Source organism: Perognathus longimembris, chromosome 22 (genome assembly GCF_023159225.1).
Source record: "Perognathus longimembris pacificus isolate PPM17 chromosome 22, ASM2315922v1, whole genome shotgun sequence".
Classification (NCBI taxonomy): domain Eukaryota; kingdom Metazoa; phylum Chordata; class Mammalia; order Rodentia; family Heteromyidae; genus Perognathus; species Perognathus longimembris.
The window spans coordinates 36977685-37003660 of NC_063182.1; the positions used below are offsets into that span (position 1 = coordinate 36977685).

At 41.2% G+C, this 25976-nt stretch overlaps 1 protein-coding gene across 15 annotated transcripts in view; it reads left to right on the forward strand.

The window, feature by feature from the left end:
• The first annotated feature begins 427 nt into the window (after positions 1 to 427).
• The window catches only part of Apc (APC regulator of WNT signaling pathway), a 94224-nt gene continuing 68675 nt past the window's right edge, over positions 428 to 25976 (forward strand). For 7 of the 15 annotated variants that reach the window (XM_048331526.1, XM_048331529.1, XM_048331538.1 and 4 more), the window contains exon 1: positions 22850 to 22983. Coding sequence is in view for 7 of the 15 variants with exons in the window: in XM_048331528.1 (XP_048187485.1) it covers positions 649 to 822 (174 nt within the window). In the remaining 8 variants the exon portion in view is untranslated. Of the gene's footprint in view, positions 823 to 22849; positions 22984 to 25976 lie in introns of those variants that run through there. The other 8 variants (XM_048331525.1, XM_048331537.1, XM_048331531.1 and 5 more) reach the window with 4 other exon arrangements.

The window sequence follows — 25976 nt, forward strand, 5'->3', positions numbered from 1 at the left end:
TCTAAATATAAGCCTTAGACAGAAAAAGAAACTAGGATGGAGAAGGGTGGGACAGTAGGCAGAGATTATGTTGCACATTGTTTTAGAGCTAGGAAAAGGAATGATTGAAGTGAACCAGAAGAGCAGCCCCCAGACAAGAAGGACGCTCGTCATCGTCCTTTCCACTCTCTCAGGTGTTCCTTAAATGCCGGCTAGGTTTTATTCTTTTCCCATGGTCAGCCCTTAGCTCGGGCCCGGGCCACATGGATGTCTGCACCTGCAGCGTGCACCCAGAGGTTTCCCGAGGGGACTGCCGGCAGCCCAGCCCGGGGAGGGCGGGCCGGGGCCCGCGGGCCCGCGGCGGCGCGCGGCCGGCGCGCATGCGCACCGCGTCCGTCCACGCCGGGCCGCGGAAGGCCGCGCGCTCCCGCGCGCGCGCCTGCGCGTGGCGCTCTGCCCGCCTCCGGCAAGATGGCGGAGGCCAAATAGCGAGGGGGCGGAGTGCGGCCGCCGGAAACCCCGCCGCTGCTGGAGGCGGGGGAGCTTCGGGCCCAGGCCCGGGAGCAGCGGGCCGCGGCGGGCAGGATGCTGTTCCCGGGGAGCGCGCTCGGCCGCTCGTGAGGAAGGGGAAGCGCGGAGCTGCCTTTCGCGGGCCCCCGGCGCCCCCCTATGTTCGCCTTTCTGCGCTCGGGGCCGGCGGCCGCTTTCCCTGGGTCGCTTCCGTCCTCGGCTCCCGGGTCCTGGAACTCCGGCGGCGGCGGCGGCGGCGGGGGCCGCGGCGGGACGGAGGGGAAGCGCCGCGGCGGCGCCCGGGCTTGGGGCTGCGGAGCGCGCGTCTGGCAGGTGAGTGAGGCCGCGGGCCTCGCCGTCCCCCCGCCCGGCCGGGGGCCCCGCTGCTCGGCCTCGCCCGGCCCGGCCCCCCGCGCCCCCCGTCCCCGCGGCTCGGCCTCGCCCGGCCCGGCCCCCCGCGCCCCCCGCCGCTCCCCGTCCCCGCGGCTCGGCCTCGCCCGGCCCGGCCCCCCGCGCCCCCGCGGCTCCCCGGGCGGCTCGGGGTCCCCGCCCGCCGTGCGGGAAGCTTCACCTTCGCGAACCTTCCTAAGCCCTTCGCCTTAGGTGGGTGGGTCGAATGCCCCGAGGTGTGTTCTTCGTCGCCCCCTCCATCTCCCGGGTTTTGGTCTTCTTGCTTCCTTGATCTTCTCTCGGTCTCTGTCTCTCTCTGTCTCTCTGTCTGTCCCTCTGTCTGTCTCTCCCCTGTCTGTCTCTGTCTCTATCTGTCTCTCTGTCTCTCTCTCCCCTCTCTGTCTCTGTCTGTCTGTCTGTCTCTCTGTCTCTCCCTTCTCTGTCTCTGTCTCTCTCCCCCCTCTCTGTCTGTCCCCTCTCTGTCTGTCGGTCTGTCTGTCTCTCTCTCTCTGCCCCCCCCCCCCCCCCCCCTCGTTGTATATTTTGGAGGTTTTTCCGGCTATATTCCTCTAGCCGAGATTCCCGGACAACATGTGCAGTTCTCCAGAAGTCGGTGGGTTCTGTTCACCTGGAGGAGAGAATCACATCCTCGGCAGGGTGGGGTGGAGAATCTGATTCTTTGACCCTGAGAACCCCTGCAGAGTGGAGGAGCCGTGCTGGTCGTGGCAAAAATGATTGTTCGCTTAAATCTTTCAGCTCTTTCTGAGCTTTTGAGGTGGCGGTGTAAGCATTATAGGTCCAGAGAGAGAATTGAAAAGTGTTACTGTGTTCCTTAAAAAAAAAACAAAAACACCAAAAAACAACTACATGTAACACGATCAAGTAATGACACAAGAAAGGACAAGTGATCTATTCAATGTTAGCATAAATTGCAGACTGAGGCTTTAAAATCCGTACTGTACAAGCTCTTTGTTTTGTTTAGAAAGGACAAAAGTGGAGAAAAGCTTTTTAAGCTTAAGACTTCTCAAATTTCCTATAGTCTCAATCGTGGCAGTGTTTTAACAATTCTTATATGTAGTATTTGATATTTTTTATAAACTGTAAGCTTGTACCTGTCTCAGCCCTTTTTCTTCCCTGTAATCACAATTATTGATACAGAAAGTGTAATAAAGTAGTTCCTTGCCAAAAGCTTCTAAGCGTTCAAACTGCAGAATCAAAGTGGCTTTGGAGGGCTGGGGATGTAACTTCACTGGTAGAGCATTTACACGTGCTTGACAATGCTTGGTTGGATCACTGGCAAAACAATCACCAGCAGCAACATAAACATATCAACTTCCTGAGGAAGTTGCCTTGGCTGAAGGTCACTGTTTAGTTGGATAATATGTCAAGAGCCTCAAAATTAGAGAAATGGGTCTAAAAACATAAATGATACCGTTCGCTCTTTAAGATGGCAAATATGGGGCCCTTTGCCCTTAAAAGAAGAGATTTTCACTTTATTTTTGTAGTTAGTAGTCTTTACTTATCCACAACCAAAGCTTACATATTTTTAGCTCTTGTAGGGTATGTCAGTTATCTGATTTCAATTTGAAGAAACAGTAGGAAGGTTGGAGATGCTGAGCTTAAGTCAGTGGTGAGAAAATCTCCACCATTGTTTTCTTTATATTATCTCCTATTTACTCATATCTCAGCGGAAGTAAGGTGTTTGCTTCTTTTCAAAAGCAGTTACTCCAGATATATCCATGCCCATGTCTTTCTCTCTCCACTTGTAAAAATTCATTCTTTCATCTCAGGTGCCTGGTAGTTTGAGCCAACTAGACTTTTCAGATTTGGTTTTGAAGTCTGTTAAAAACCACTTACTAATTATGTGGCTGTGATCATGTTACTACTGAGGCTATTCTGTATCTATAAAGTAGGATGAAATTCTTAACTCACTAAGTGGATATTGAATAAGGTGATAGATGTCAAATGTCCACTTCAGTGTTTTGGTACATTGTGGATGTTTTGTGCCAGTTCTGTGGCACAAAGTTCTAGCTGAATTTAGGGCCTGGGCACTTTTTTTTTAAGTCAGTCATGGGGTTTGAACTTAGGACATGTGTCCTGTCCCTGAGCTTTTTCACTTAAAGCTAGTGCTCTAGCACTTTGAGCCACAGTGCCACTTCTGATTTTCTGGTGATTAGTTGGAGTGTCTCACCAGGCGTTCCTGCCTGGGCTGACTTTGGACCACAACCCTCAGATCTCAGCCTCTAGAGTAGATAGGATTACAGGTGTGAGCCACTGGTGCCTTGGTGTTACTGAACATTTTTGCTCAAGGCTGTCATTCTACTTCTGGCCTTTTTATTTTTTATATTTCATTTTATTTTTGTTGGTTAATTGGAGATAATCGTTTTCAAACTACGATCCTCAAATCTCAGCCTCCTGAATAGATAGGATTACATATATGAGCATTGGCATCTGGCACATTGTGGTTCTTAATAAATTCATCATTCCTTTTCATTATGACTTTACATTTTTACAAATGGAACTACTATCTTAAAAGTCACCTCTGGCCAAGATGTTCAGAAAGACTCTTACCTCCAATCAACCACCAAAAAGAGGATAAGAGGGTGGAAGTGGAGCTGTTTCTCAAGTGGGAAGAGTGCTAGCCTTGAGCAGAAAAGCTCAGAGACAGTACCCAGGCCCCGAGTTCAAGTCCCAGGACCAGTACATACACAGTTACCTGTGACTTACTCATTACTAAATCCAATGGCCTTTGTGTGTTATCTTTAGTTTCCTTATTATTTGTAAATACTTTGTTGTACAGTAATAAAAGGACTTATTTCCTTTGTTTTTCATTTTACTTCCTGATTTCCCATGTCTCTGAAGCTTTCTTCATTTTTTACAGTCTTGATTTTATTCTTTCCTATAAATATAGTTTCCTATATCAGGTAGGCTGCAAACAATTTATAAATGCTAGTAGTGTACAGTTCATGTAATTAGCAAGTACATAGAGATGACTGGAATCATGGTTTGTTCAAAGATCATGTCATCAGGCCTGAGATCCTGCTATTTTCTTAACATTGTCCTGTTTGGGCTTCATGCTCAGACTGGCTTCCCTCCTAATAAAAGGAAGCTACCAGCAATATTCATGTCATAGTTACCTTCATCTACTTCCAAAGAAGAGAGGACTTCTTTCCTAGCATGCCTTAAAATCCTCAAATCTCCTCTCATTGAACATAGACTATCAAGCTGCCAGGTCTGTAGCAATATCTTCGTCCAGAGTCTAGCCTGTGGAGTGAATTATCTAAAAATAATTACTGCAGTATAGTGTTCACAAGGTGAAATGGGTGGTAGGAACGTAACCAGTGTCCTCAAGGTTCTATGTTTTTCACTTTGCTTTCTTAGTGGTCCTGTTCTTTTTTTCTTTTTTCCATTTCTTTATTGTCAGAGTGATGTACAGAGGGGTTACAGTTTGATATGTAAGGCAGTGAGTACATTTCTTAACTAACTTGTTACCTCTTCCCTCATTCCCCCCCTTCCCATTTCTTCTTCTCCCCATGAGTTGTGCAGTTTGTTTACACCATGTAGTTTTGTAAGTATTGCTGTTGCATTGGTTTGTCTTTTTATCTTTTGTTTCTCCATTTTGGTATTCCTTTTCCCTAGTTACAATACATGTATATATCCAAGGTACTAAAATCAGTTACAGTGGTATCAGAGGTAAAACCATGGGAAAGAAATACAGAAGAAAGGGGCTGGGAATATGGCCTAGTGCCAAGAGTGCTTGCATATACATGAAGCCCTGGGTTCAGTTCCTCAGCACCACATATATAGAAAATGGCCAGAAGTGGCGCTGTGGCTCAAGTGGCAGAGTGCTAGCCTTGAGCAAAAAGAAACCAGGGATAGTCCTCAGGCCCTGAGTTCAAGGCCTAGGACTGGCAAAAAAAGAAAAAAAGAAATACAGAAGAAAAAGGGCATAATTTCACATGGCATGTTGAAAATAACAAGAACAATGCTATACCACTTATTTCTATAACTTGGAATTCATTTCGCTTAGTATCATTTTATGTGTTTATATAGACATAGTTATTTAGCTATTGTGATCTGCTAGAACTATCTCTTTCCATTTCCTTACGAATGGGGCAATATCATTCTTTCTGATAGAGGCATAAAATTCCATTGTGTGTATGTGCCACATTTTAGTGTGTTTTAGTGTGGTCTTTCTTTTTTTGTTCTTTATGAAGTACTTCATTTCTGTGTGGATGTTTCTTATTTCTATAACTGGACTTCCCACTTCCATTGTTTGCTGTTATGTCTTTATTAAATGTACTGCTTTAGTTGTAACTCATACTACACTGAATCAGTTTGATCCATATCCCCCAGCCTCCACTTTATATGCACATTTATATGTTTGTGTTCTTCTTATTCCTGATTTACAAATACCTTTCAGCTATTCAGTCTTGAAAACCTTAAAGTAATCTTGGTTCTTCTTCCACTGTCAGTATCAGATCTTAAATATACATTAGGCCTCAAGCTATACAATACTTACCTAACTGATTTAACCTGTATCTCACATAAAAATATGTTCAAGGGCTGGGAATATGTCATAGTGGTAGAGTGCTTGCCTCGCTTACTTGAATCCCTGGGTTCAGTTACTCAGCACCACATACAGAAAAGGCCAGAAGTGGCAAATGTGGCTCAAGTGGTAGAGTGCTAACCTTGAGCAAAAAGAAGCCAGGGACAGTGCTCAGGCCCTGAGTTCAAGCCCCAGACCCCCACACACAATAGGAATAATATAATAATAATAATATAGGAATAATAAAAACATGTTCAAAATTGGATAACACATTATAATAATCTAATGATGATATAGGAATAATAAAAACATTCAAAATTGGAGGATTCCATGAGTAGTCAATTCTGGTGCTTTCCATCTTCAAGCTTCACTCTCCTTGGTGTGCTGATCTTCACATTTAAGACTTGTCATATCGGGGTTGCGGCTTTCTACCCCAGGCATCACCTCAGAAAGCTACCAAAAATAGGTGGTTGTTTGCCTTTTCATCTTTCGGTTAGCCAAATTAACCTCCCAGAGAAGGTGCAGATGTACATCCTACTACAACCATGCCCTACTTGGAAGGAGGCAGGAAAGCTAATATATGGCTTTTAAGTAAAGGAAGCAAGTAGACGGATGACTGAGGGGAAGATAGCAAAACATTTTCTGTGAAATGACAATAGTATTATACAGAGAAGAAAGTTTAAATAAATGAGAATTTTCTAACAGTAGTAGTAAACTTAAAGCATTATTTGCCCCAAGAGTTGATGTAAGTATTTACGTATTTATTAGTACTGGGGTTTCAGGGCTTTGTGATTGCTTGGTAGGCACTCTGACCCTTGAGCCATGCCAATGGCCCTTTATACTCTTGCTATTTTTGAGGTAGGGTTTTGCTTTTTGCCTGGCCCACCCTATACCTTGACTTTTTAATTTATTCTTTGCATGGTAGCTGGGATAACAGGAACAAACTTCCATACCCAAATTTTCTGTTAAGATGGTATCTTTTTTGTTTCTTTTTGCCAGTCCTGGGCCTTGTACTCAGGGCCTGAGCACTGTCCCTGGCTTCTTTTTGCTCAAGGCTAGCACTCTGCCATTTGAGCCACAGCGCCACTTCTGGCCGTTTTCTATATATGGTGCTGAGGAATTGAACCCAGGGCTTCATGTATATGAGGCGAGCACTCTTGCCATATTCGTAGCCCTTTAAGATGGTATCTTACAAACATTTCTACCCCTGGTTGGCCTAGAATGGAATCCTTATGATCTTACTCTTCTTCATAGCTAGGATGACAAGAGCATCTCATCATGCTGAGCTATTGATTGAAATGGGGCTTCATGGACTTTTCCTCTTAATCCTCTCTACTTCTATCTTCCAAAGAGCTAATATTACAGACAAGAACCACTGGTACCTGGCTTAAGATTGGGTATTAAATACCTTTAAGCATACCCAGTGGAGCCACAATGAGAAACACATGTGTAACGATTATTACAAAATAGATTTGTGGTTCTCTCTTGGGTAAGATATTTGGAAACACATGGGGACAATTTGGTGTCATAGTAACTGTCAGGTCCCACTAACAGTGAGTAGAGATTACATTTGCTGTTTGATATAGTCCTACAGAACAAAGAATATTCATCATCCATCTACATGTCTATACATTGAAATAGGTGACTATTTTGCCTTTTGGGATAATTTGCTGAGATTCATCTACATTATTATTATTCCTATTGTGTGTGTGCTCGTCCTGGGACTTGAAGTTAGGGCATGGACACTGCCCCTGTGCTTTTTTGCTCACACAGCTAGCACTCTTACCACAGGAGCTAAGCTATAGCTCCACTTTAGGCTTTTTAGTTGTCAGTTGGGAGATGAGAGTCTCATGGACTTTCCTGCTGGGGCTGGCTTCAAGCTCCTGTCCTCAGATCTCAGCCACCTGAATATTTAGGAATACAGGTATGAGCTGCTGGTACTGTTATGTTTGAAGTGACATAGAATTAAAATCAATCTAGCTTCACAATAAAAGGGAATGATTAGATCTTGTAGTTCAAACTTTAGCTAAGGTATCATCCAGTAGCTTATAGGAAACCATCAAGAAGAACTTGGCTGAATTTCTCTGAGATTTGTTCTGTTCTGTCATTCTCTTTGTTTGGATTTCATTCTTGGGCTAGTCTATTTCATGGTAGCAAATTCCTGTAGCACTTTCAGACTTTCATTAACACTTTCATTTTCAAAGTAAAGTAAATCTCTTACTTGATTTTGTTAGTATTCGTTGAATGTGAACAATGCAGAAACTTTGTCTAGACACTGTTCCTAAAAAACTGATAAACTCTTCCATCATGCTACAATTTTGCAACTGTGCTTTTATTACGTATCAGACTCTAGAGGTATTGTCTATGTCTCATGCATTACTGTACCTTGTCTTAATTACCTTTTTGCTCTTAAAGTCTGTTGTCCAGAATATTCTCTGGATTAGTAGTATTGCCATGTAATGGACAGAATTAATGATTTCCTGCATAACACAGAAAGGAAGGTTGTAGAAGAGCAATGAAATAGAATTCTCTCATTCCTCCAGAAGTTGTTACTGAACTCTGAATTATATACATGGTACCCTTAAGCATGAATGTGATATTCTAGTGGTTAATACAGTATAAGTTTTTTTGACAGCTTCTCTGAATTCTAGTAGTGGTTTTGTCATTAGTCATCCTTTGGTATCTGGAGGGATTTGTTCCTAGACTTTTCCTTAAGTCTCATATGAAGTGGTATAGAATTTGCAGACAACCCATGTATGTCATCCTGTACTTTAACTTTTCTCTAGCTTACTTATAGTGTATTGGTAAGCATCCTTGATTTGAATACCTGAGATCACATGCTCTAAAATCTGAAACTTATTTTGCATATAAGCATGACACCAGCAGTGGAATTCTACCTCTGACCTCATGTGTCACAGGCAAAATGTGGTTGCACTAAAAATTGTGTAAAATAAACTTTGGCTTGTTTGTATAAGGTGTGTAACACATAAATAAGTTTTATGTTTAGACTTTGATCCCATTCCCTAAGATGTTTCATGCATGTATAAATACTCTAAAATCGGAAATCTGAAACACTCAAACCATTTTGGATAAGGGGTAGTCCTCCTGTACCTAATACTATGTAGTTACTAGACTATATTATTTAGGTAATAATGGCGAGAAAAAAAGCTGTAGATGTTCTGTGCAGATGCAGTTTTTCCCCAAATATTTTAAATCTAAAGGTTTGTTAATCCCAAGGATATAAACCCTGTGTGTATATATAGTGAGAGCTAACTGTTTTTTCAATTAACAAAACTAAACACAAATGTAATTCGTGTAACAGATAGTTTTAAGGATTTAAGGTATAGCTTACATGCAAGACCATGGAATCCATCGTTAATGACCACAAAAAAACCCTTAAATATTATTTTTATAATTCACTTAAAATGTTTTTGAGTTTTTTTATGGTTTGACTTTTGGGCTATTTGGAAATACTATAGTCTCAATTTCTAAACATACAGAGATTTTCTGCTTACTTTGTTTTTAAATTCTGTTAGAAGTAGCCCGGGATGTTGGGGTGTCACATAGGAATAAAAACACCAACTTGAAAGAAATCAGCAAGGCAAAGTTTGTTTCTGCAAAAGGGTGCTCCAATGGCCAAAAATTTGGCAAGCAAGCAGACAAAGGTGGCAGTCTGCTCCCTTTTTATTCCTAACCTAGCAGGCCCTGCCCCTGTGCTTATAGTAGCTGCAAAAGGATGTGGCTTAATTATAGGATATAATTAAAATTCAAGGAACTTCTAGCAGGTCAAGGTGTTCAGGAAAAGGATGTGTGTAACTAAAATGTAATTAACAAGGGCCAAACCACCTGACCAAAGCAGGAACCTTTCAGAAAAACAATTCTCTCAAGATTACCAGAAAGGAAGCAAACTACTTTTGTAGAAAAAACATTTTTCTCATATAACATCATTACAGTGTAGTCCACAGGTATACCGTGTTTCAGACTTTGATCTCTGTGTTGTGGCCGCAGTTCAATGCAGTCCTTGCCAGTTATCTGTAGGAATTGGTTCCTATGTTCAAGTTCCTATGTAAAAATGGTATAGTATTGGCATATAATTTTGGCACATCCAGCTACATACTTTAAATCATCTCTAGATTACTTGTAATACCTAATATGATGCTGAATATATAATACCTAATAGGTTAATGCTATTTAACTACTTGTTACACTATATTTAGGGAATAGGGACAGAAAAAATATCTGTGCAAATTCAGTTACAGACATAATTTTTTTTCATATAGTTTTGATTCATGGGTGCAGAATCCATGAATACAGAAAGCTAGTTATATCTTTTTCCCTCATAACCATTGCAGGTAATGTTCTGTATTTTTTTTTAAATCAGGTTATGTCTGTTAATCTAGTGAAGAGTATTTTGAGATATTTTATATGATTAAGGATTTTATTTACGCTTGTAATTTTTCCAACTTTTACTTTATAGATATTAGAGGCTGTGCTTGCACAGAATTGTATAATACTTACATCTTGTCAGTGACTTAATGTTATTAAATACTCTTTCTAATTTTGGTAGTGCTTTTTTCACTAGTCTAGTTTAACTAGGATTAGTTTAACTCTAACATGGTATGTGTTTATTGTGTATGTATGTATTTTTATATTCTTGTACGTCTCCAATCTTTCTGTATTCTGATGTTTTAGATAGGTCTCTTACATGATATAGTTGAATTTAAATTTTGCATATTATATACTTTATGTTTGCATTGTCTGTTAGTTTTTTCACCTTTTTAGCTGTTTCATCGTTCAGATTTTTGTCTTCATTTAGAGGTTGTGACCTTTTTTATCTTCATATAAAGTCTCATGTTAATTGGTAGCTTTATCCTTTCCCAGATGACACATGTAGTTCTGTTTACTCTAGCTTTATATTTTACATTTTTACTATTCTCCTCCCTTATTATTGCTGTTACTCTTTTAGACTGTCAGTATTTTGGTAAACTGACAGTATAACAACTATTTACATAACATTGACATATTAGGTATGATATATTAGGTATTCTATTAGGAATTATAAGTAATGTAGAGCTGATTGATTTGGTTGGATGTGCCTGTTGTACATGCCAATTCTTGTCTCTTTGTATTCTTAGAGTGCAGCCCTGGAGAATCTTAATCTTAGTTCAGAACCTAAAGCTATTTTCATTGTAGTCTTCACCCGTGGTGGGTCTGGAACTCTTAAATATGGCTCCCAGTCTTTCAGTGCAAACTGCAAATAGTTACTTTTCATTGATAAATTCAAAAGGCAAAAATTAATAGAAGTTGGTTCCTGACTTATAGTGGATTTCAACCGGTTATTAATTTCTCATTATGTTGTCAGCTATTTGGTACTTTTAAGATGGTTTAGTATCTGACCTAGCTTTTTAAATTGTTTTCAGAACGATAGTTGATTGTAATCAACCTGACTTGCTGTTTTTACAAGCAGAAATCCAGTAATTTCCTTTGATTATTCAAGGAAGACTAACATGTCTACATTAGTTTTTCTTTGTGTTAGTGCTTCTTTTGTGGCATACGTTATTTACCTTAGAGGTTAAACAATTATGTTATGGTTGTTTTAAAATACTTTAACATATATTATTTACCAGATGAGGTCCTTTTTGTTTTCAGAGGCGTAAGGGAAGAAGGCAGAGGGCATTTTAATTGAGGAAGTTAAAAATATTTGTAATGTAGCAGAGATGGAGGCCCGGCTCAGTAGAACACCTACCTGCTTAGCAAGTGCGAGGCTGTGAGTTTAATCTTTAGTATGGCCAACACAAAAAACATATGCATGTATATATTACATCTATGTGTATACATATATTTGTAATGTGAAATTGTAGCATGTGAGTAGTACATCACATCTGGGCAAGCATTGTCTTCCATGTGAGCAAGCAGAACAGTATGAACTTCCTCTCTGCCACTTAAGCTCCCTCTCAGTCCTCTGTGCTTCAGGTATTTTAAAAATAGGGTCTGTGTTTATGCCCAGGGCAGCCCTGAACTGCAGGGGTATGCCATTAGGCCCTGCTTTTTATTGGCCGAGATGGGGATCTCAGGTGTGAGCCCAGCAGCTGGCACTGAGCTGAGAGAGGACTACAAACTTGTTTCTTGGTGTTTTTGTTGGAAATCTGATTTTATTTTCAATAATTTAATGTTAGGACTTTATGCTATGTAGATGTTACAGTTTTTATTTTTTTAACATTTCAGGGACAAAATGTGATTTTTAAATCTTACATGTATTTTAAATGTTCTATTTATTATTTGCTTTCTGAGTTAAGTCCATTAAATTAGGTGTTCAAACCTATAGGTAAAAATTTTAGGCAAAACAAGTTATGGTTGTCTTTACATTAATGCACATTCTCCTGTGTTTGGGCAGTGTTGTTGGTAAGGGATAAAGAGCCTAACAGCTTAATACTATGCCCTTATGAATGCATAAGATCATGCTAAGTGAAATGAACTCCATGTTATATCACTGTTGTAATTACTTTCAACATATCATGTGAAACCATAGCTTCTATTGTTGATGATCCTCTTGTATCCCCTTCCTGTGGTTGTACCCGCACTATCACTGTATCATATCTGAGTACATTGGAAACTGTATATACTGGTATTAGAACTAGAGAGGTGAAAGGGAATATCAAAATCGAGAGAGAAAGGATAAAAAGACAAACAACTACAAAAGCAATACTTGCAAAACTGTTTGGTGTAAACCAACTGAACAACTTATGGGAGGAGAGGGAAAGGAGGAGGGGGGAGGGGGGAATGAGGGAGGAGGTAACAAACAGTACAAGAAATGTACCCAAGGCCTAATGTATGAAACTGTAACCTCTCTGTACATCACTTTGACAATAAATGAGAGAGAGAGAGAGAGAGAGGAAGTACAAGAGGCCAGGCACCAGTAGCATATGCCTGTTATCCTAGCTACACAGGAGGCTGACATCTGAGGATTGTCATTGAAAGTCAACCCAGGCAGGAAAGTCCGTGAAACACCTATCTTCATTTAACCACCCAAATGCCAGAAGTAGAGCTGTGACTCACGTGGTAGAGCATTAGCTTTGAGCAAAAAAAATGCTCAGGGACAGCACCCAGAACCAGAACACACACACACACACACACACACACACACACACACACACACACACTATAAATTATAAAGCTTGATGCTGGTGGCTCATGCCTCTAACGCTAGCTACTCAGGAGGCTGTGTCCTAGAGGATCTTGGTTTGAAGCCAGTGAGGACAGAAAGTTCCCAAGACTCTCCAATTAACCAGAAAAGGCCAAGCTGGAAGCATGGCTCAAGTGGTACGGTGCCAGCCATGAGCAAGCAAGCTGAGTGAGTTCAAGCCCTGTTACCACCCAAAAAACCCCAATGAATTAGAGGGGGCTGAGCATGGTGGCACACACCTTTAATCTGAGAATTTAAAAGACTGAGACAGGAAGATACAAGTTCAAGGACACCATAGGCTACATGGTGAGACCTTGTCTCAAAACAGGAAAAAAAGAATTAGAGATGAGAAACTGAAGGGGTGAAATGGAAGCCACTTAATCAAGATATCTTGATGTGAAATTGAATCAGGAAAGATGAGTGATACTAGGGCATGACTGTTTGTGACAGTGATCCAGTGGAGAAAAAAATGTATGAGAGGGAGTAATGAAAGTTGACTTAAAAATTATCTTTAGTTGTACAAAGGAAGTGTCACTTAACAAAGCAGTACATAAATACAATGCATCTTGATCTGTGTTACCCCCTTCAATCTCATCCCTTTGGATCCACACTTTCCCTTGCCTTTCTTAAGGAAGTTGACTTCTTAAAAAAAAAAAAGTGGTTGGAATTCATTGCACAGACCTAAGCACTGAACTTTGATAGGAGCATGAGAACTTTAGAGGGAAGGTACATAGAAGAAATGTAAGAGAATCTTCCCAGTAATTTTTGTGTTCTCAGTGACGTAGATCTTTAACTGAGTGTGCCAAAGGTAGTAAAATCATATGTTGTGGGTTTGAGGAGATATAAAAGGACATGAAAAAACTTAGAATGTAGGAAAGCAAATGTGCTAAGAAGTAGAGTATTTCTGCTGTCAATATGGAGTATCTTTTCATGATGGTAGTCTTGAGCTCAGGGCCTCATATTCTCCCCCTACTTGCTTGCTCATGGCTGATAGTCTACCATTTGACCACACCTCCAGCTTGGCTTTTTACTGTTAGTTGAAGAGTGTCCTGGCTACCTAGGCTGGCTTCAAGCTATGATCCTCCAAGTCTTGCCTTCTGATTAGCTAGGACTACAGGTGTGAGCTACTGCTTGGCTTCTATTACCGGATTTTTTATACCTCTTGATTTGTGATAAGTTCCTCTGGTGCTAGCATGCAAAAGTAGAACAGTTCAACTAGAGTTGTGACATTACCATGTAGTAGAGGAAAAGAGGAGAGTATGGTGTATGCTTTGAAAGGGAGAGGTTACTGTTGGGTTTAAAGAGGAAAGTATGTTGCATACTTTGGTTTGCTTGCTTGTTTTGTTGTTGTTGTTCACATTTTTTTGCAGTTCTAGGAAGGAACCCAGGGCCTTAGGCATGCTAGGCAAGAGCTCTGCCATTGAGCTACACCCTACTCCCAAGGAAAAGAAAGAGAAAAGTACTGAACAGTGAAAAATGATGCGAACATTTTTTATTTGATTAAAAAACTTAACAAAGTCAAAGAAGGTTGAATGTGCAGATGGTAAATGAATTCTAGAGGGCAGTAAGTATGGTTCAAAGACCAGAGATTTGATTTTTTACTTTGGGTTAAGATTTTAAGAGTTGGTACAGTTACTGATGACAGCGTCCTCAGTGGATCACAGGAGTGTTAGGGATACAGAACTTAGGAGAAAATGAAGCTATTAGAGATAATGCATACAAACTTTGAAGTCACTGATAGTGATGATGTGGTTAAGAATGGAGAGAGAAAAGTGCTGAGGGAATAGAGTGTACATAACTTATTACCCTCATTACCAAAAGAGCGTAGGAAGGGGCTAGCAACTAGCTGAGTGGTACTGTACTTGCCTAGCATGAGTGGGGTCCTGGGTTCAGTCCCTTGCACTGGAGAAAAAAATTCTTGGGTGTTTAAGGAAGTAGTAGAAATGGCTTACCTAGTATTAAGAAGCCAGCCTGTGCAGACAAATTGAAGAGACTTATCTCCAATTAACTAGCAAAAGGCCCGAAGTGGAGGTGTGGCCCAGGTGGAGAGCACTAACCTTGTGTAGAAAAGCAGAACAAGAGTTGCATTGAGGGCTGGGGATTATAGCCTAGTGGCAAGAGTGCCTGCCTCAGATACATGAGGCCCTAGGTTCGATTCCCCAGCACCACATATACAGAAAACGGCCAGAAGCGGCGCTGTGGCTGAAGTGGCAGAGTGCTAGCCTTGAGCGGGAAGAAGCCAGGGACAGTGCTCAGGCCCTGAGTCCAAGGCCCAGGACTGGCCAAAAAAAAAAAGAGTTGCATTGAGGTTTAGGTCTCAGTATTGGCCTGTTTTTTTTTTGTTTTTTTTTAAGTGGTAATTGGAATCAAGGAACATTCCTCCTAGACTCTTTGAGCCTTCCTCTATTCCTGTCTCCTTGACTAAAGTGCATTTGATACAAGAGAAAGCTCAAAAGAGAATGTTGTCAGATTTCAAATAAGATACATAGATAAATAGATTCATTGAATAGTTTAAAGTTATAAGGATGTTAGTTGATATAATATGGTAGTACTAAAGTATGTTGTTTTATGAGTTACATAAATTGCTATTTTATTAAATACTATAATAGCAGTATGTCCATAATAGCATTAAGTATTATATTAAACCTGTTATGAAATTCCTGCCTGTGCTGGCTTTGATTCACGATCCTCAGTACTCAGCCTCCTGATTAGCTAGGATTACAGGTGTGAGCCACCGAGTGTCTGGCTTTACATTTTTTAGGGTTTCAGTTCAACAACTCAGTTCTTAAAATTTTTTTAAGGTGTGTTCTTTTGCTCACCAAATATTTAATTTCTACTGGGTCCTTGGAACAGTGCTGGTTATTTTACAAAAATGAAGGCAGAACTGCTTGTTCAGGAGCTCACAATCTAATGAAGAAAAATAGGAATCGTTGCCTTGGCGTTTGATTTGCATTCCATTGAAGCATTGAGGGAGAAGCACCTGACTGCTTGGAATAGAGACAGCTTCTTAGTGTTTGGATTTCTACGAACCAGGCAGAATAGACCACTGTTGACAATATTATGATGGCATTACAGGAGTCTTGATCTCAGTAGGTTAGTGAGAAAGACAAATATGTAATCTGAAGTGTGTGATAAATGAAGGAGCTGTTGGGGTGGAGGTGTGGCTCAGGTTGTAGAATGCCAGCCAATGAGCAAAAGGGAACATCAGCTATCAAGTTCAAGTTCTGGTCTCAGACAAAAAACATAAACAAACCAAAACCGATAGCTGGAAAATTGTGCTGGAAGCGTACCGGAAAGATCTATAAACTCTAGCAACATAAGGGAAAGCTTTGGAGAAATAGCAACTAAACTTAGTCTTATAAATGTGTCAGCACTAGACAAAAAGCAGGAGTAAGAACCTTCCAGTAATTAAATATTGAGTATATTAAGTACAAGTGTGGCCAGAGTACTTAGGTGACCATAGAAAAGGGTGGAGAGGTATGAAGGACCAAATCATAAAGGACCTTGTTTGTGCTACAGGACTTCAGATTTTTACGTTTTATGGTTATTTTTTCCAGTAGCTGATAATTACGGATGATTATTTCTTTTACTTAGTACAGGCAATACTTATTTCTAGCTCTGTGTTGTTAATGTAATAATATACTATCCAGGCAACAAAGATTTAAACAATAAAAAAAAGGACCACTCAATTCTATTTCTCATTGGAAACCAAGTTTCCTGAGTATTCTGAAAAATATTTGAAGTATCATACTGTTCTTAACACCAGCGTAATATTAGAAAGAAAAAAGAAACTATTTCAAAATGAGCAAAAAAGTATTCTGGCTTTTGGGCCAGTGAGATTTTATATAGGCTGTTTCTATAAAATAGTTACCAAATCTAACCAAATTGTCATCACTGCATACAAGCCCTTCCTGCCTGTCCTTCCTTCCCTCCCTCCCTCCCTTTCTCTCTCCCTCCCTCCCTTCCTCTCTCTCTCTCTCCCTCCCCCCCTCTCTCTCTCTCTCTCTCTCTCTCTCTCTCTCACTCACTTATAATTATCTGTAAGTGGTTGTAAAAAAAAAAAGTGTTTGGGGGCTGGTAATGTGCTTGCCTAGCGTGCATAAAGCCCTGAGTTCGATTCCTTAATACCATATAAACAGAAAAGGCTGGAAGTGGTGCTGTGGCTCAAGTGATAGAGTGCTAGCCTTGAGCAAAAGAAGCTCAGAGACATTGCCTAGGCCTTGAGCCCCAGGACTAGCAAAAAAAAAAAAAAAAAAAAAAAGGAGAGGGGTTTGAATTCAACATGTCAGTTTATGAGTATAATGCATCTTGATCATTGTCACCCCTTCCATCAGTCTCCCTCCATCTGTTTTCTTAAAAAAAATAACTTTGTTTCCTATTATAAAAGAAGATATATTGAAAACATCTTTTTCTGTATTTATTGAGAAAACCTAGTTGTAGTTAAATAACAGACCATCAGATTGAGAAAAGGCCTTTTATCATATTGTATGAAGTACAAAAATTTCAAGATCAGGATGCTTCTTGATAGAATGAATTGAGAAACATAGTTGAATGTGAAATGATGCTTTTAATTTTATTATTATAGTTTCTTTTGCTTTTATAAGAGCAGTGTGGTAGCAGGTGCTAAAGGCTCATACACTGTAATCCTAGCTATTCATGAAGCTGAGATCTGAGGATCCTAGTTCAAACCCAGATAGAGCAGAAAATTCCTTGAGACTCTTATTCCGAATTAACCAGTAAAAAATCAGACTTGAGGCAAATAGTAGAGCACTAGCTGTGAGAGGAAAATGCCTAGTAAGAGCTCAAGAGTCCCTAGTTCAAGTCCCTGTACCAGCACACACAAGCTATGAGATGAAGATAATTCTGCCCAGTCTTGGAATACTGGGTTGGGGGTGTTATAGTGGTAAAGTACATGCTTAGCATTCAAGAGATGCTGGGTTTAGTACCAAAAGAATTTAATCATCATCTATACTAAAAAATTCTGTATATTTATTAGGTTGCCTTGATTTTTCTCCTCTCTCATAATGTAATATTAAATATTCAGTATGAAATCAGTGATTAGGTTACTTGGCCTCCTAGTTCCTAAAATGAACCCATATATTAAGTAGTACTACTAGAGGTAGTCCATGTGACCAAGAGGTTTCTTATTTAATTGACAAAATCCAGTAATGCGAAGTACACTTTTTATTTGAAGATAAGTGTGGCTGGGTGGTAGAGCTCAAAAGGTTAATATATATAAAATAATCCTTTTTATTATCACATGAATTATGTAATTTTGTCATATTATCTTCTATAACATTTTAATCAGAAGTATATACTGAAGTACATAAATCAAGCTCTTGTTAATAGTTATGAAATCCAAACATTTCAATAGTGTAAGTAATGCTGAATATCTTTGACTTTCGAGTTTTAGTGCATGTATTTTATTATACATGGGCTAATTTATTATAACTGGTCATGCTTAGTATAAGCATTTTAAAAATCTTCGAAAGGTAGATAATGCCTAGTTTCATGTACATTCAGTGACCCTACAGTATTATTTTAAAATATGTTTACTTAAAAATAAAAATGGTACTCTCATTTTTATTTCTTTGGTTTCTTAATACAATGAATCATTCTCTCTCTCTTTCTCTTTCTCTCTTTTTCTCTTTCCCTTTCTGTGTGTGTGTGTGTGTGTGTGTGTGTGTGTGTGTGTGTGTGTGTGTGTGTGTGTGGGGGGGTATGGATTGAACTCAGTGCCTTGTGCTTGCTAGTCAGGCCCACTACCCCTTGAGCCATACCTCTGGGCCTTTGGCATTGGTTATTTTTATGGCAATGTTTTACTTTGGGCCTGGGCTGGCTGACTGTAATTCTCCTACTTCGACTTCCCTACTGCTCTTATTTATGCTTCTCTCTCATTACTGGGGATAACAGGCATGCACTACTGCAACCAGGCATTGATTGAAATGGAGTCTCTTGAACTTTCCTGCCTCAGCTGACTTCAGACTACAATCCACCAATCTCCACCTCCCCAGTCTACATATTTATTTTCATGTTAATTGCCCATATGTTCACAAGATACCTTGAAAGCTTTTTGAGAGGAGAAAGTCAGGGTTTTTTTTTCCTCTTGTAACCAGGGAGTAAGACTGTGTAGCACTTTAAAAGGTATTTCAGACCGGTTTCCTGTGGGGGACTTTGAAGCATAATCTAGAGCAGGGCTTGGTACTTCTCACCCCGGTACATACCAGTGATTGAGCCTTATTCTCAGTGATCACCACTTAGATGTATTTTAAAGTCTCCTCAAGCTACTAAAGGGATTCTGCCAGTGCAGGCTCTTAAACTTAGTTTCATAGCTGTAACATTTTTTTTTTCACCTACAGGGGCCAGAGTTTTATTCTAAAATCCTGTTCTAGAATTTAGCACTTGCTTAGCAGTTGCTTTACTTTTATTCTATAAATGTGTCTTCACTAGACACTTACAACTTGTAAGATTAATTTAAAATTATCTCTTAAACCAGTACCACCATTTTTTACTTTATCATTTGAATCTAATTTCAAAATTACATGTAGTCTGCTTAAGAACTCTTTTACTAAATAATAGCTTGAATTATAATCTTGATTCATAACATCTCCTACAGTTAGAATAATAGACTTAATTGTTTCTTAGGGTACCATGAAGTTATTTTAAGCAACTTGTTCTTTATTTTCAAATGATGCTTTCTTATAAGTTGTAGGCTTTACGAGAAATCCTGGGCTTATCATAAATGATGACTTTATAACAAATCCTGTGCACTGAATCATGCACTGTGAGTAACAGAAACTTGAAAGCCTTTTGTAAAACTAAATCATTGTCGTAAGAGTTATTTCAGATGGAGAAAAATGTATTCATGTTCCTCTTTTTTTCAGATATGAAAGGAAGACAGACACTGTGGCTATATTTCTATAACTATAATTCTAGTTAATTTGGGAGGCTAAGACTGAGGATTGCAGTTTGAGGCCAGCCCAGGCAAAAAATTCAGAAGACCCTGTATCTCAGTCAATAGCTAGCACAGATTGGAAAGATTGCAGTGCTAGGAAAGCCAAGGCAAATAAGTTTGTGAGACTCTATCTCAGTGAAAGAAGCTGAGCATGGTTTTGCGCACCTGTCATCTAAGCTGTGACAGGAAGCTTAAACAGAATTATTATCCAGGTGTTGAACCTGGGCAAAAAGTGAGAGCCTATCTCCAAACAGCCAGTGTTAGAAAGGGCTGAGGCCGGGTGCCAATGCTTGTGTCTGTAATCCTAGCAACTTAGGAGGCTGAGGTCTGAGGATCTCAGTTTGAAGCCAGCTAGGGCAGGAAAGTCTGCGAGAGTCTTTAAAAAAAAAATTTATTGTCAAAGTGATGTATACAGGGGTTACAGTTTCATACGTAAGGTCTTAGGTACTTAGGTACATTTCATGTACTATTTATTACCTCCTTCCTCATTCCCCCCTCTTTCCTCCCCCTTCCCTCCTCCCCCACATGAGTTGTTCAGTTGATTTACACCAAATGGTTTTGCAAGTATTGCTTTTGTAGTCGTTTGTCTTTTTATCCGTTGTCTCTTGATTTTTGATATTCCCTTTCACTCCCCTAGTTCTAATACCAGTATATACAGTATCCAGGATACTCAGATGAGATACAGTGACAGCGCAGGGACAACCACAGGAAGGGGACACGAGGATCATCAACAAAAGAAGCTATGGTTTCACATGGCATGTTGACAGTAATTACAACAGTGATATAACACTCAGTTCCATAACATGGAGTTCATTCCACTTAGCATCATCTTATGTGTTCATAAGGGCATAGCTATTGGGCTCTTGTGATTCTCTGCTGTGACTAACCTAAACCTGTGCTAATTATTCCTTATGAGGGAAACCATAGAGTCCATGTTTCTTTGGGTCTGGCTCACTTCACTTAGTATAATTTTCTCCAAGTCTTTACATTTCCTTATGAATGGGACAATGTCATTCTTTCTGATAGGGGCATAAAATTCCATTGTGTATATGCACCACATTTTGCTGATCCATTCGTCTACTGAGGGCTTCCATATTTTAGCAATGACAAATTGTGCTGTGATGAACATTGTTGTGCTGGAGGACCAATGCAACAGAAGTGTGAGACTCTTACCTCCAGTTAAGCACCCAAAAAGACGGAAGTGGAGCTGTGGCTCCAGTGTTAGTGTTTTAGCCTCAAGCACAGAAGTTCAGAGACAGGGGCCCTGAGTTCAAGCTCCAGGACTAGCACCAAAACAAAAAACAGGACTGGAGGCATAGGTCAGTGGTAGAGTACATACCTAGTAAGCTCATGGCTCTTGAGTTCAAACCCAAGACCCACTCCCCTTTCCCCCAAAATGAAAGGAAATTTAAGTCCAGTTATAGTGATACGTGGCAACTGGGAATCATGAATTTGTTCATTCAGCAGATACATGGGTTACAGTATGTAACCCACACATACAGTATGTGTGTTTGTTTATGCATGTATTAGAGGTTTATAACGGAGAAAAAAATCCAGAGTACATCATACCTTCCAAACGAGACCCCTGAAGTATTTTGATATGTCTTTTGTTTTTCATATACCCATTTTTTTGTTTGAGGACAAAGTCTGGCTATGTAGCTCAAGCCATTCTAGAACTATATAGGCCAGGTTTACCTTGAACTCATGATGTTCCTGTCTCAATCTTCTAAATTTTGGGAGTATAGGTATGTACCACAATGCCTGGCTATAAATAATCTTTAATAACTGTCTCTAACATACTATTCAGTAGTTTGCTTCTTGCCATACTATTAGTTTGAAAATATCAGATTTTAGTAAATATGTTTCATTTTAAGTGCTGTTTGGTATTCTTTCAGGTTATAAATAGTGGAAATCTGCCCGTCCCCATGTTTAAAAGTTAAAATCAAACTTTATATTTTCTTCTAAGTTTAGATCTGGTCATAATTCATGAAATTAGTCATTTAAATTTCATGTGGTTAGATTTAAATGAAATGTAGAATTTGCATTAAAATAGTACATTTAATAGAACAGTAAGACCTGTTGAAATTGTTGTGAGAAGGGAGAGGATGCAGGAGGGAGGTGGAGCAGGTAAAGTTGATCAGGGTCTATTATGTATGGGAAAATCACAAGGAAACTCCTTAAGCAACTAATGTGTGCTAATAAACTATTTAAGCCTCAAATTTATGTATCAAGAGCTGCTCTAAATATTGTCCTATTTATATTGCTCCTGTATTTTGTGCTTCTATTTTCATTTGTATAGGACGGTATTGACCTAGGGTTAGGTGAAGTGACTGGCGCCGCCCGAGGGGCAATGAGCAGATTTAACCCTGGCTAACCCGCCAAGGTTCTGGCCCCAGTCGCTGGGCTGGGCTGGGCTGGGCTGGGCTGGGCTGGGCTGTGCGGTGCGGTGCTGGGCTGCGCTGGGCTGGGCTGGGCTGTGCGGTGCTGGGCTGTGCTGGGCTGTGCGGGGCTGTGCGGGGCTGTGCGGGGCTGGGCTGTGCGGGGCTGTGCGGTGCGGTGCTGGGCTGGGCTGGGCTGCGCTGGGCTGGGCTGGGCTGGGCTGTGCGGGGCGGTGCGGTGCTGGGCTGTGCTGCGCTGCGCTGTGCTGGGCTGGGCTGGGCGGTGCGGTGCTGTGCGGTGCGGGGCTGGGCTGGGCTGGGCTGTGCTGTGCTGCGCTGGGCTGGGCTGGGCTGTGCGGGGCTGTGCGGGGCGGGGCGGTGCGGTGCGGTGCTGGGCTGGGCTGTGCTGGGCGGTGCTGGGCTGGGCTGGGCTGGGCTGTGCTGGGCTGTGTGGTGCGGTGCGGTGCTGGGCTGTGCTGTGCGGTGCTGTGCTGCGCTGGGCTGGGCTGGGCTGTGCGGTGCTGGGCTGGGCTGGGCGGTGCGGGGCTGGGCTGGGCTGTGCGGTGCGGTGCGGTGCGGTGCGGTGCTGCGCTGTGCCGCGCTGCGCTGCGCTGCTGTCAGGCCTTTTCAAGCATAGCTGGATTGGATGCCCTTCCCGGGGCTGTGGTTTTCTCTGACACACTCGAGCCAGTCATCCCTGGATGAGGTTTCATTGGCTGCGGTCCTGCTCACCTCCGCACCACCTCACCGGGCTCTGCGGGTCAGCCGCCGTCGGGCTCCCGGGCTCGCCTCGCCTCGCGCGGGGCCTGGCGGGTCTCGCCGCCCTGCGGTGGAGGGGTGCGTGCGCGGGCGGTGGGGTCGGGGGACTCGGGGTCTGGAAGCCGAGCTTCGCCGCGCGCGGGCCCGGCGCGCCCCCTCCCGGGAGCGAGCCCGCGGATTGGCTGGGCGCGAGCTCACGTGACCCCCGTGGCCGTCGCGGCGCAGCCCGCCGGGGTGTCACTGGAGACGGAATGGAGGCGCTGCGGGGCTCGGCGATGGGGTAGGTGCTGGAGCGCCGGTGGCCAGGCGTGCTCGGAGAGGAGGGAGGAGGCCGTTTTCCACGGACTGCCTTCCACGAGCGGCCTTCCCCTGGCGCGGTGTCCGCGGCCACCGGCCAAGCCCCAGAGGCAGGGGCGTCGCCCCGCTCCGCTCCCCACCCCCACTGCAGCTCGGGAGAGCGGTTTCCGGGGCTTCCGACCCTGGGCTCTTGACAGCAGAGGGAGATAGGGGGAAGGGTGGCGTGTTCCAGGGAGGCCCTGGAGAAAGCTGGCCTTAAAGCCAGCAGGGGTTTTGTTTTTGTAATGCCTGTTGACAGTGAAGTAGAATAACAGTATCTAAGGAGACCAGTGGAGGACAACAAAGAATGGAGGATATTCATGGCGAGGAGCAAAAAAAGCTTGAGTCCATTCAAAGGCTGCCTTTCCTCCCATGCCTGGGTAGCCGAAAGCGGGGATACAAAGCAGCTCTTCGGATGGCTGATGTGGAGTCGATGGAAAGGCTGCTGGGGTGGGAAGAAAAGGAGACAGGTACTGCCGAGCTTCGGTGATGTTTGGTTGACCGGTGAGGTATGGGTCACTAGTAATGTTCCTGCTTTTGGAAAACATCTGAGAAAACTCCTGGCAAATAGGGTGTGGAAAAGGTACCAGTGTCTTTGTTAGTTACAACCGCAGTGGTAGTGGCTTTTTGCAGATGACTGCAGCAGCGCTTTTCTCCCCGTGTCAGGCCGAAAGGACAACTGCAGAGGAATAAGAAACCTTGCAGTAAATGCTAGGGATAGAAGTCTATTTATGAGAAACCATAAGTTTATAATTGCAGCCTAAAAGGGGGGGGGGAATGTGTTTTTTCTAGTAGGAAAAATAGGCTATGAATGTTTTGATCATGAACTGCATCACACTTTGATTCGACATCACAAAAGAGATGCTCATGCTTGAGTTCTTTGATTTAACACAAATCTTATAGTAAATCTTAATAAATTATGTATGAAACAATGAGTCTTTTCCTTTGTAGCTTTTATTGCCATTAATTAAATCATTCCTGAGCAAAACACTTCATAATATAAATTACTTTGTAATTTTTTGGTGAAAATTTTTATGATAAATTTTTCATAGGCCTGATGTTTAATATTGTATTTGTTAAGTAATTTTCTTATTCCTCTTTTGTCACTCTAGATATCAATGAATAGTCTACAGGAAAATATTTCAAATCATAGCACCATTCTTTTTCTTTTAGGTGACTAAATTTCTGTTTAGTGAATACTTATAAGATACAATCTTGATATAAAGTGTTTTTCATTGCTTATTTGGGCCTTTAGTTGAATGTCTACAAATGAATGTTTTCAGATGGAACATAATTTTAATGCCTTATTTTTAATGCATATTTATGGTAGCCTGTCTACCACACCTCCTCACTCCCTGACCTATAATGACACCACGTTTCATTGTAAAGCCCTCCAGGATCTGTGACAAGAGTCTCTTAAATAATGTTTGTATAATAGTGCAAAGAGACCATATCATTTGATTGCAAAAAATTTTAAGATAATAAATTGGATATACAATTTTTAAAATTATTTCTGCTTAAAATTAATCATAGATTAATTAAGCTAGAATTAAAGATGTCACATTGAAATTTGTAATATAGCTGGTATTCAGTCCTTTGAGTCACAGTTTTTGGTGTTTATAAAATTCTTTTACATTAATTTTGTCATTCAACCTATTTAATGTGGCATTATTTTCATTTGACTCTTGAGTATGCTGTGACTTTTTCCAAGGTCATATATTCTGTAAGGATGTGAAGGACTTAAGCCTTCTGTTTTTAGTTCTATAAAATTGTTTTATAATGCCTCTTATTATATAGCATACAAAATGTATAACAAATCATTTGAAAAACATAAGTTGCTGACATCATTCAAGTGAATAAGAAGTTCATGATTGTGGGTTTTTTAGCTACAATATAAAAATCCTTTAATAAAATACTTGGTAGCTATGCAAATGAGGATGCAGCAGTTTTCACAATGATATTCATGAATACATCTTTAAGGATTATTTTATTAATCCTGTAATGTTAGATTGAAATATTTTTCCAAAGTGAAGAAATAAAGGATTAAACCTTTAAAAAGTTTATTTCATTTTTTCAGAGAGTAAAATATCTTACACGTGACAGAGTTGGTGGCTTTAGTGGTCTTTGAAATTATTTGTTTCATTTTTGCCATTTTCTCTGCTTTTTAAGTACCGAGATTTATTTTATTTATTTATTTATTTATTTTTTGGCCAGTCCTGGGCCTTGGACTCAGGGCCTGAGCACTGTCCCTGGCTTCTTCCCGCTCAAGGCTAGCACTCCGCCACTTGAGCCACAGCGCCGCTTCTGGCCGTTTTCTGTATATGTGGTGCTGGGGAATCGAACCTAGGGCCTCGTGTATCCGAGGCAGGCACTCTTGCCACTAGGCTATATCCCCAGCCCCAAGTACCGAGATTTAAATCAAGAGTCTGCTTGCCAGGTAATGCTCTACTACTTGAGAACTACATTGCGAGTTCTTTTGCATTTAGGTGTTTTTTGTTTGTTTTTTCAGATACAGTCTTGTACTTTTGTCCAGGAGGTCCTTGGACCAAGATTCTCTTACCTCCACTTCTCCAAGTAGCTGTGTCTATGGGCATGCCTCCCCACACCAAGCTTATTTTTCTGTTAGGGCTTGCTCATGCTGGCCTTGAACCAGAATTCTCCTGTTGGCCTTTTGAATAGCTGGAATCACAAGCATATACCATCACTCCCCGTCCTTAATTTCATGTAATTTATATTTTTATGTGTTTACTTTTTTCTTCAATTTTAATTCCTCCACACCGTCATTTTTTAAATTAGAATACAATGAAACTTCATTGAACAAACACATAAGATGGGGTAGAACAATATGATTTAGAAAAGGTGAATACTGGGAGAATTGTATTCACTACTTATTTATCCGAATTACCTATCAAATGCCAAATCTATGAAAAGCGATGA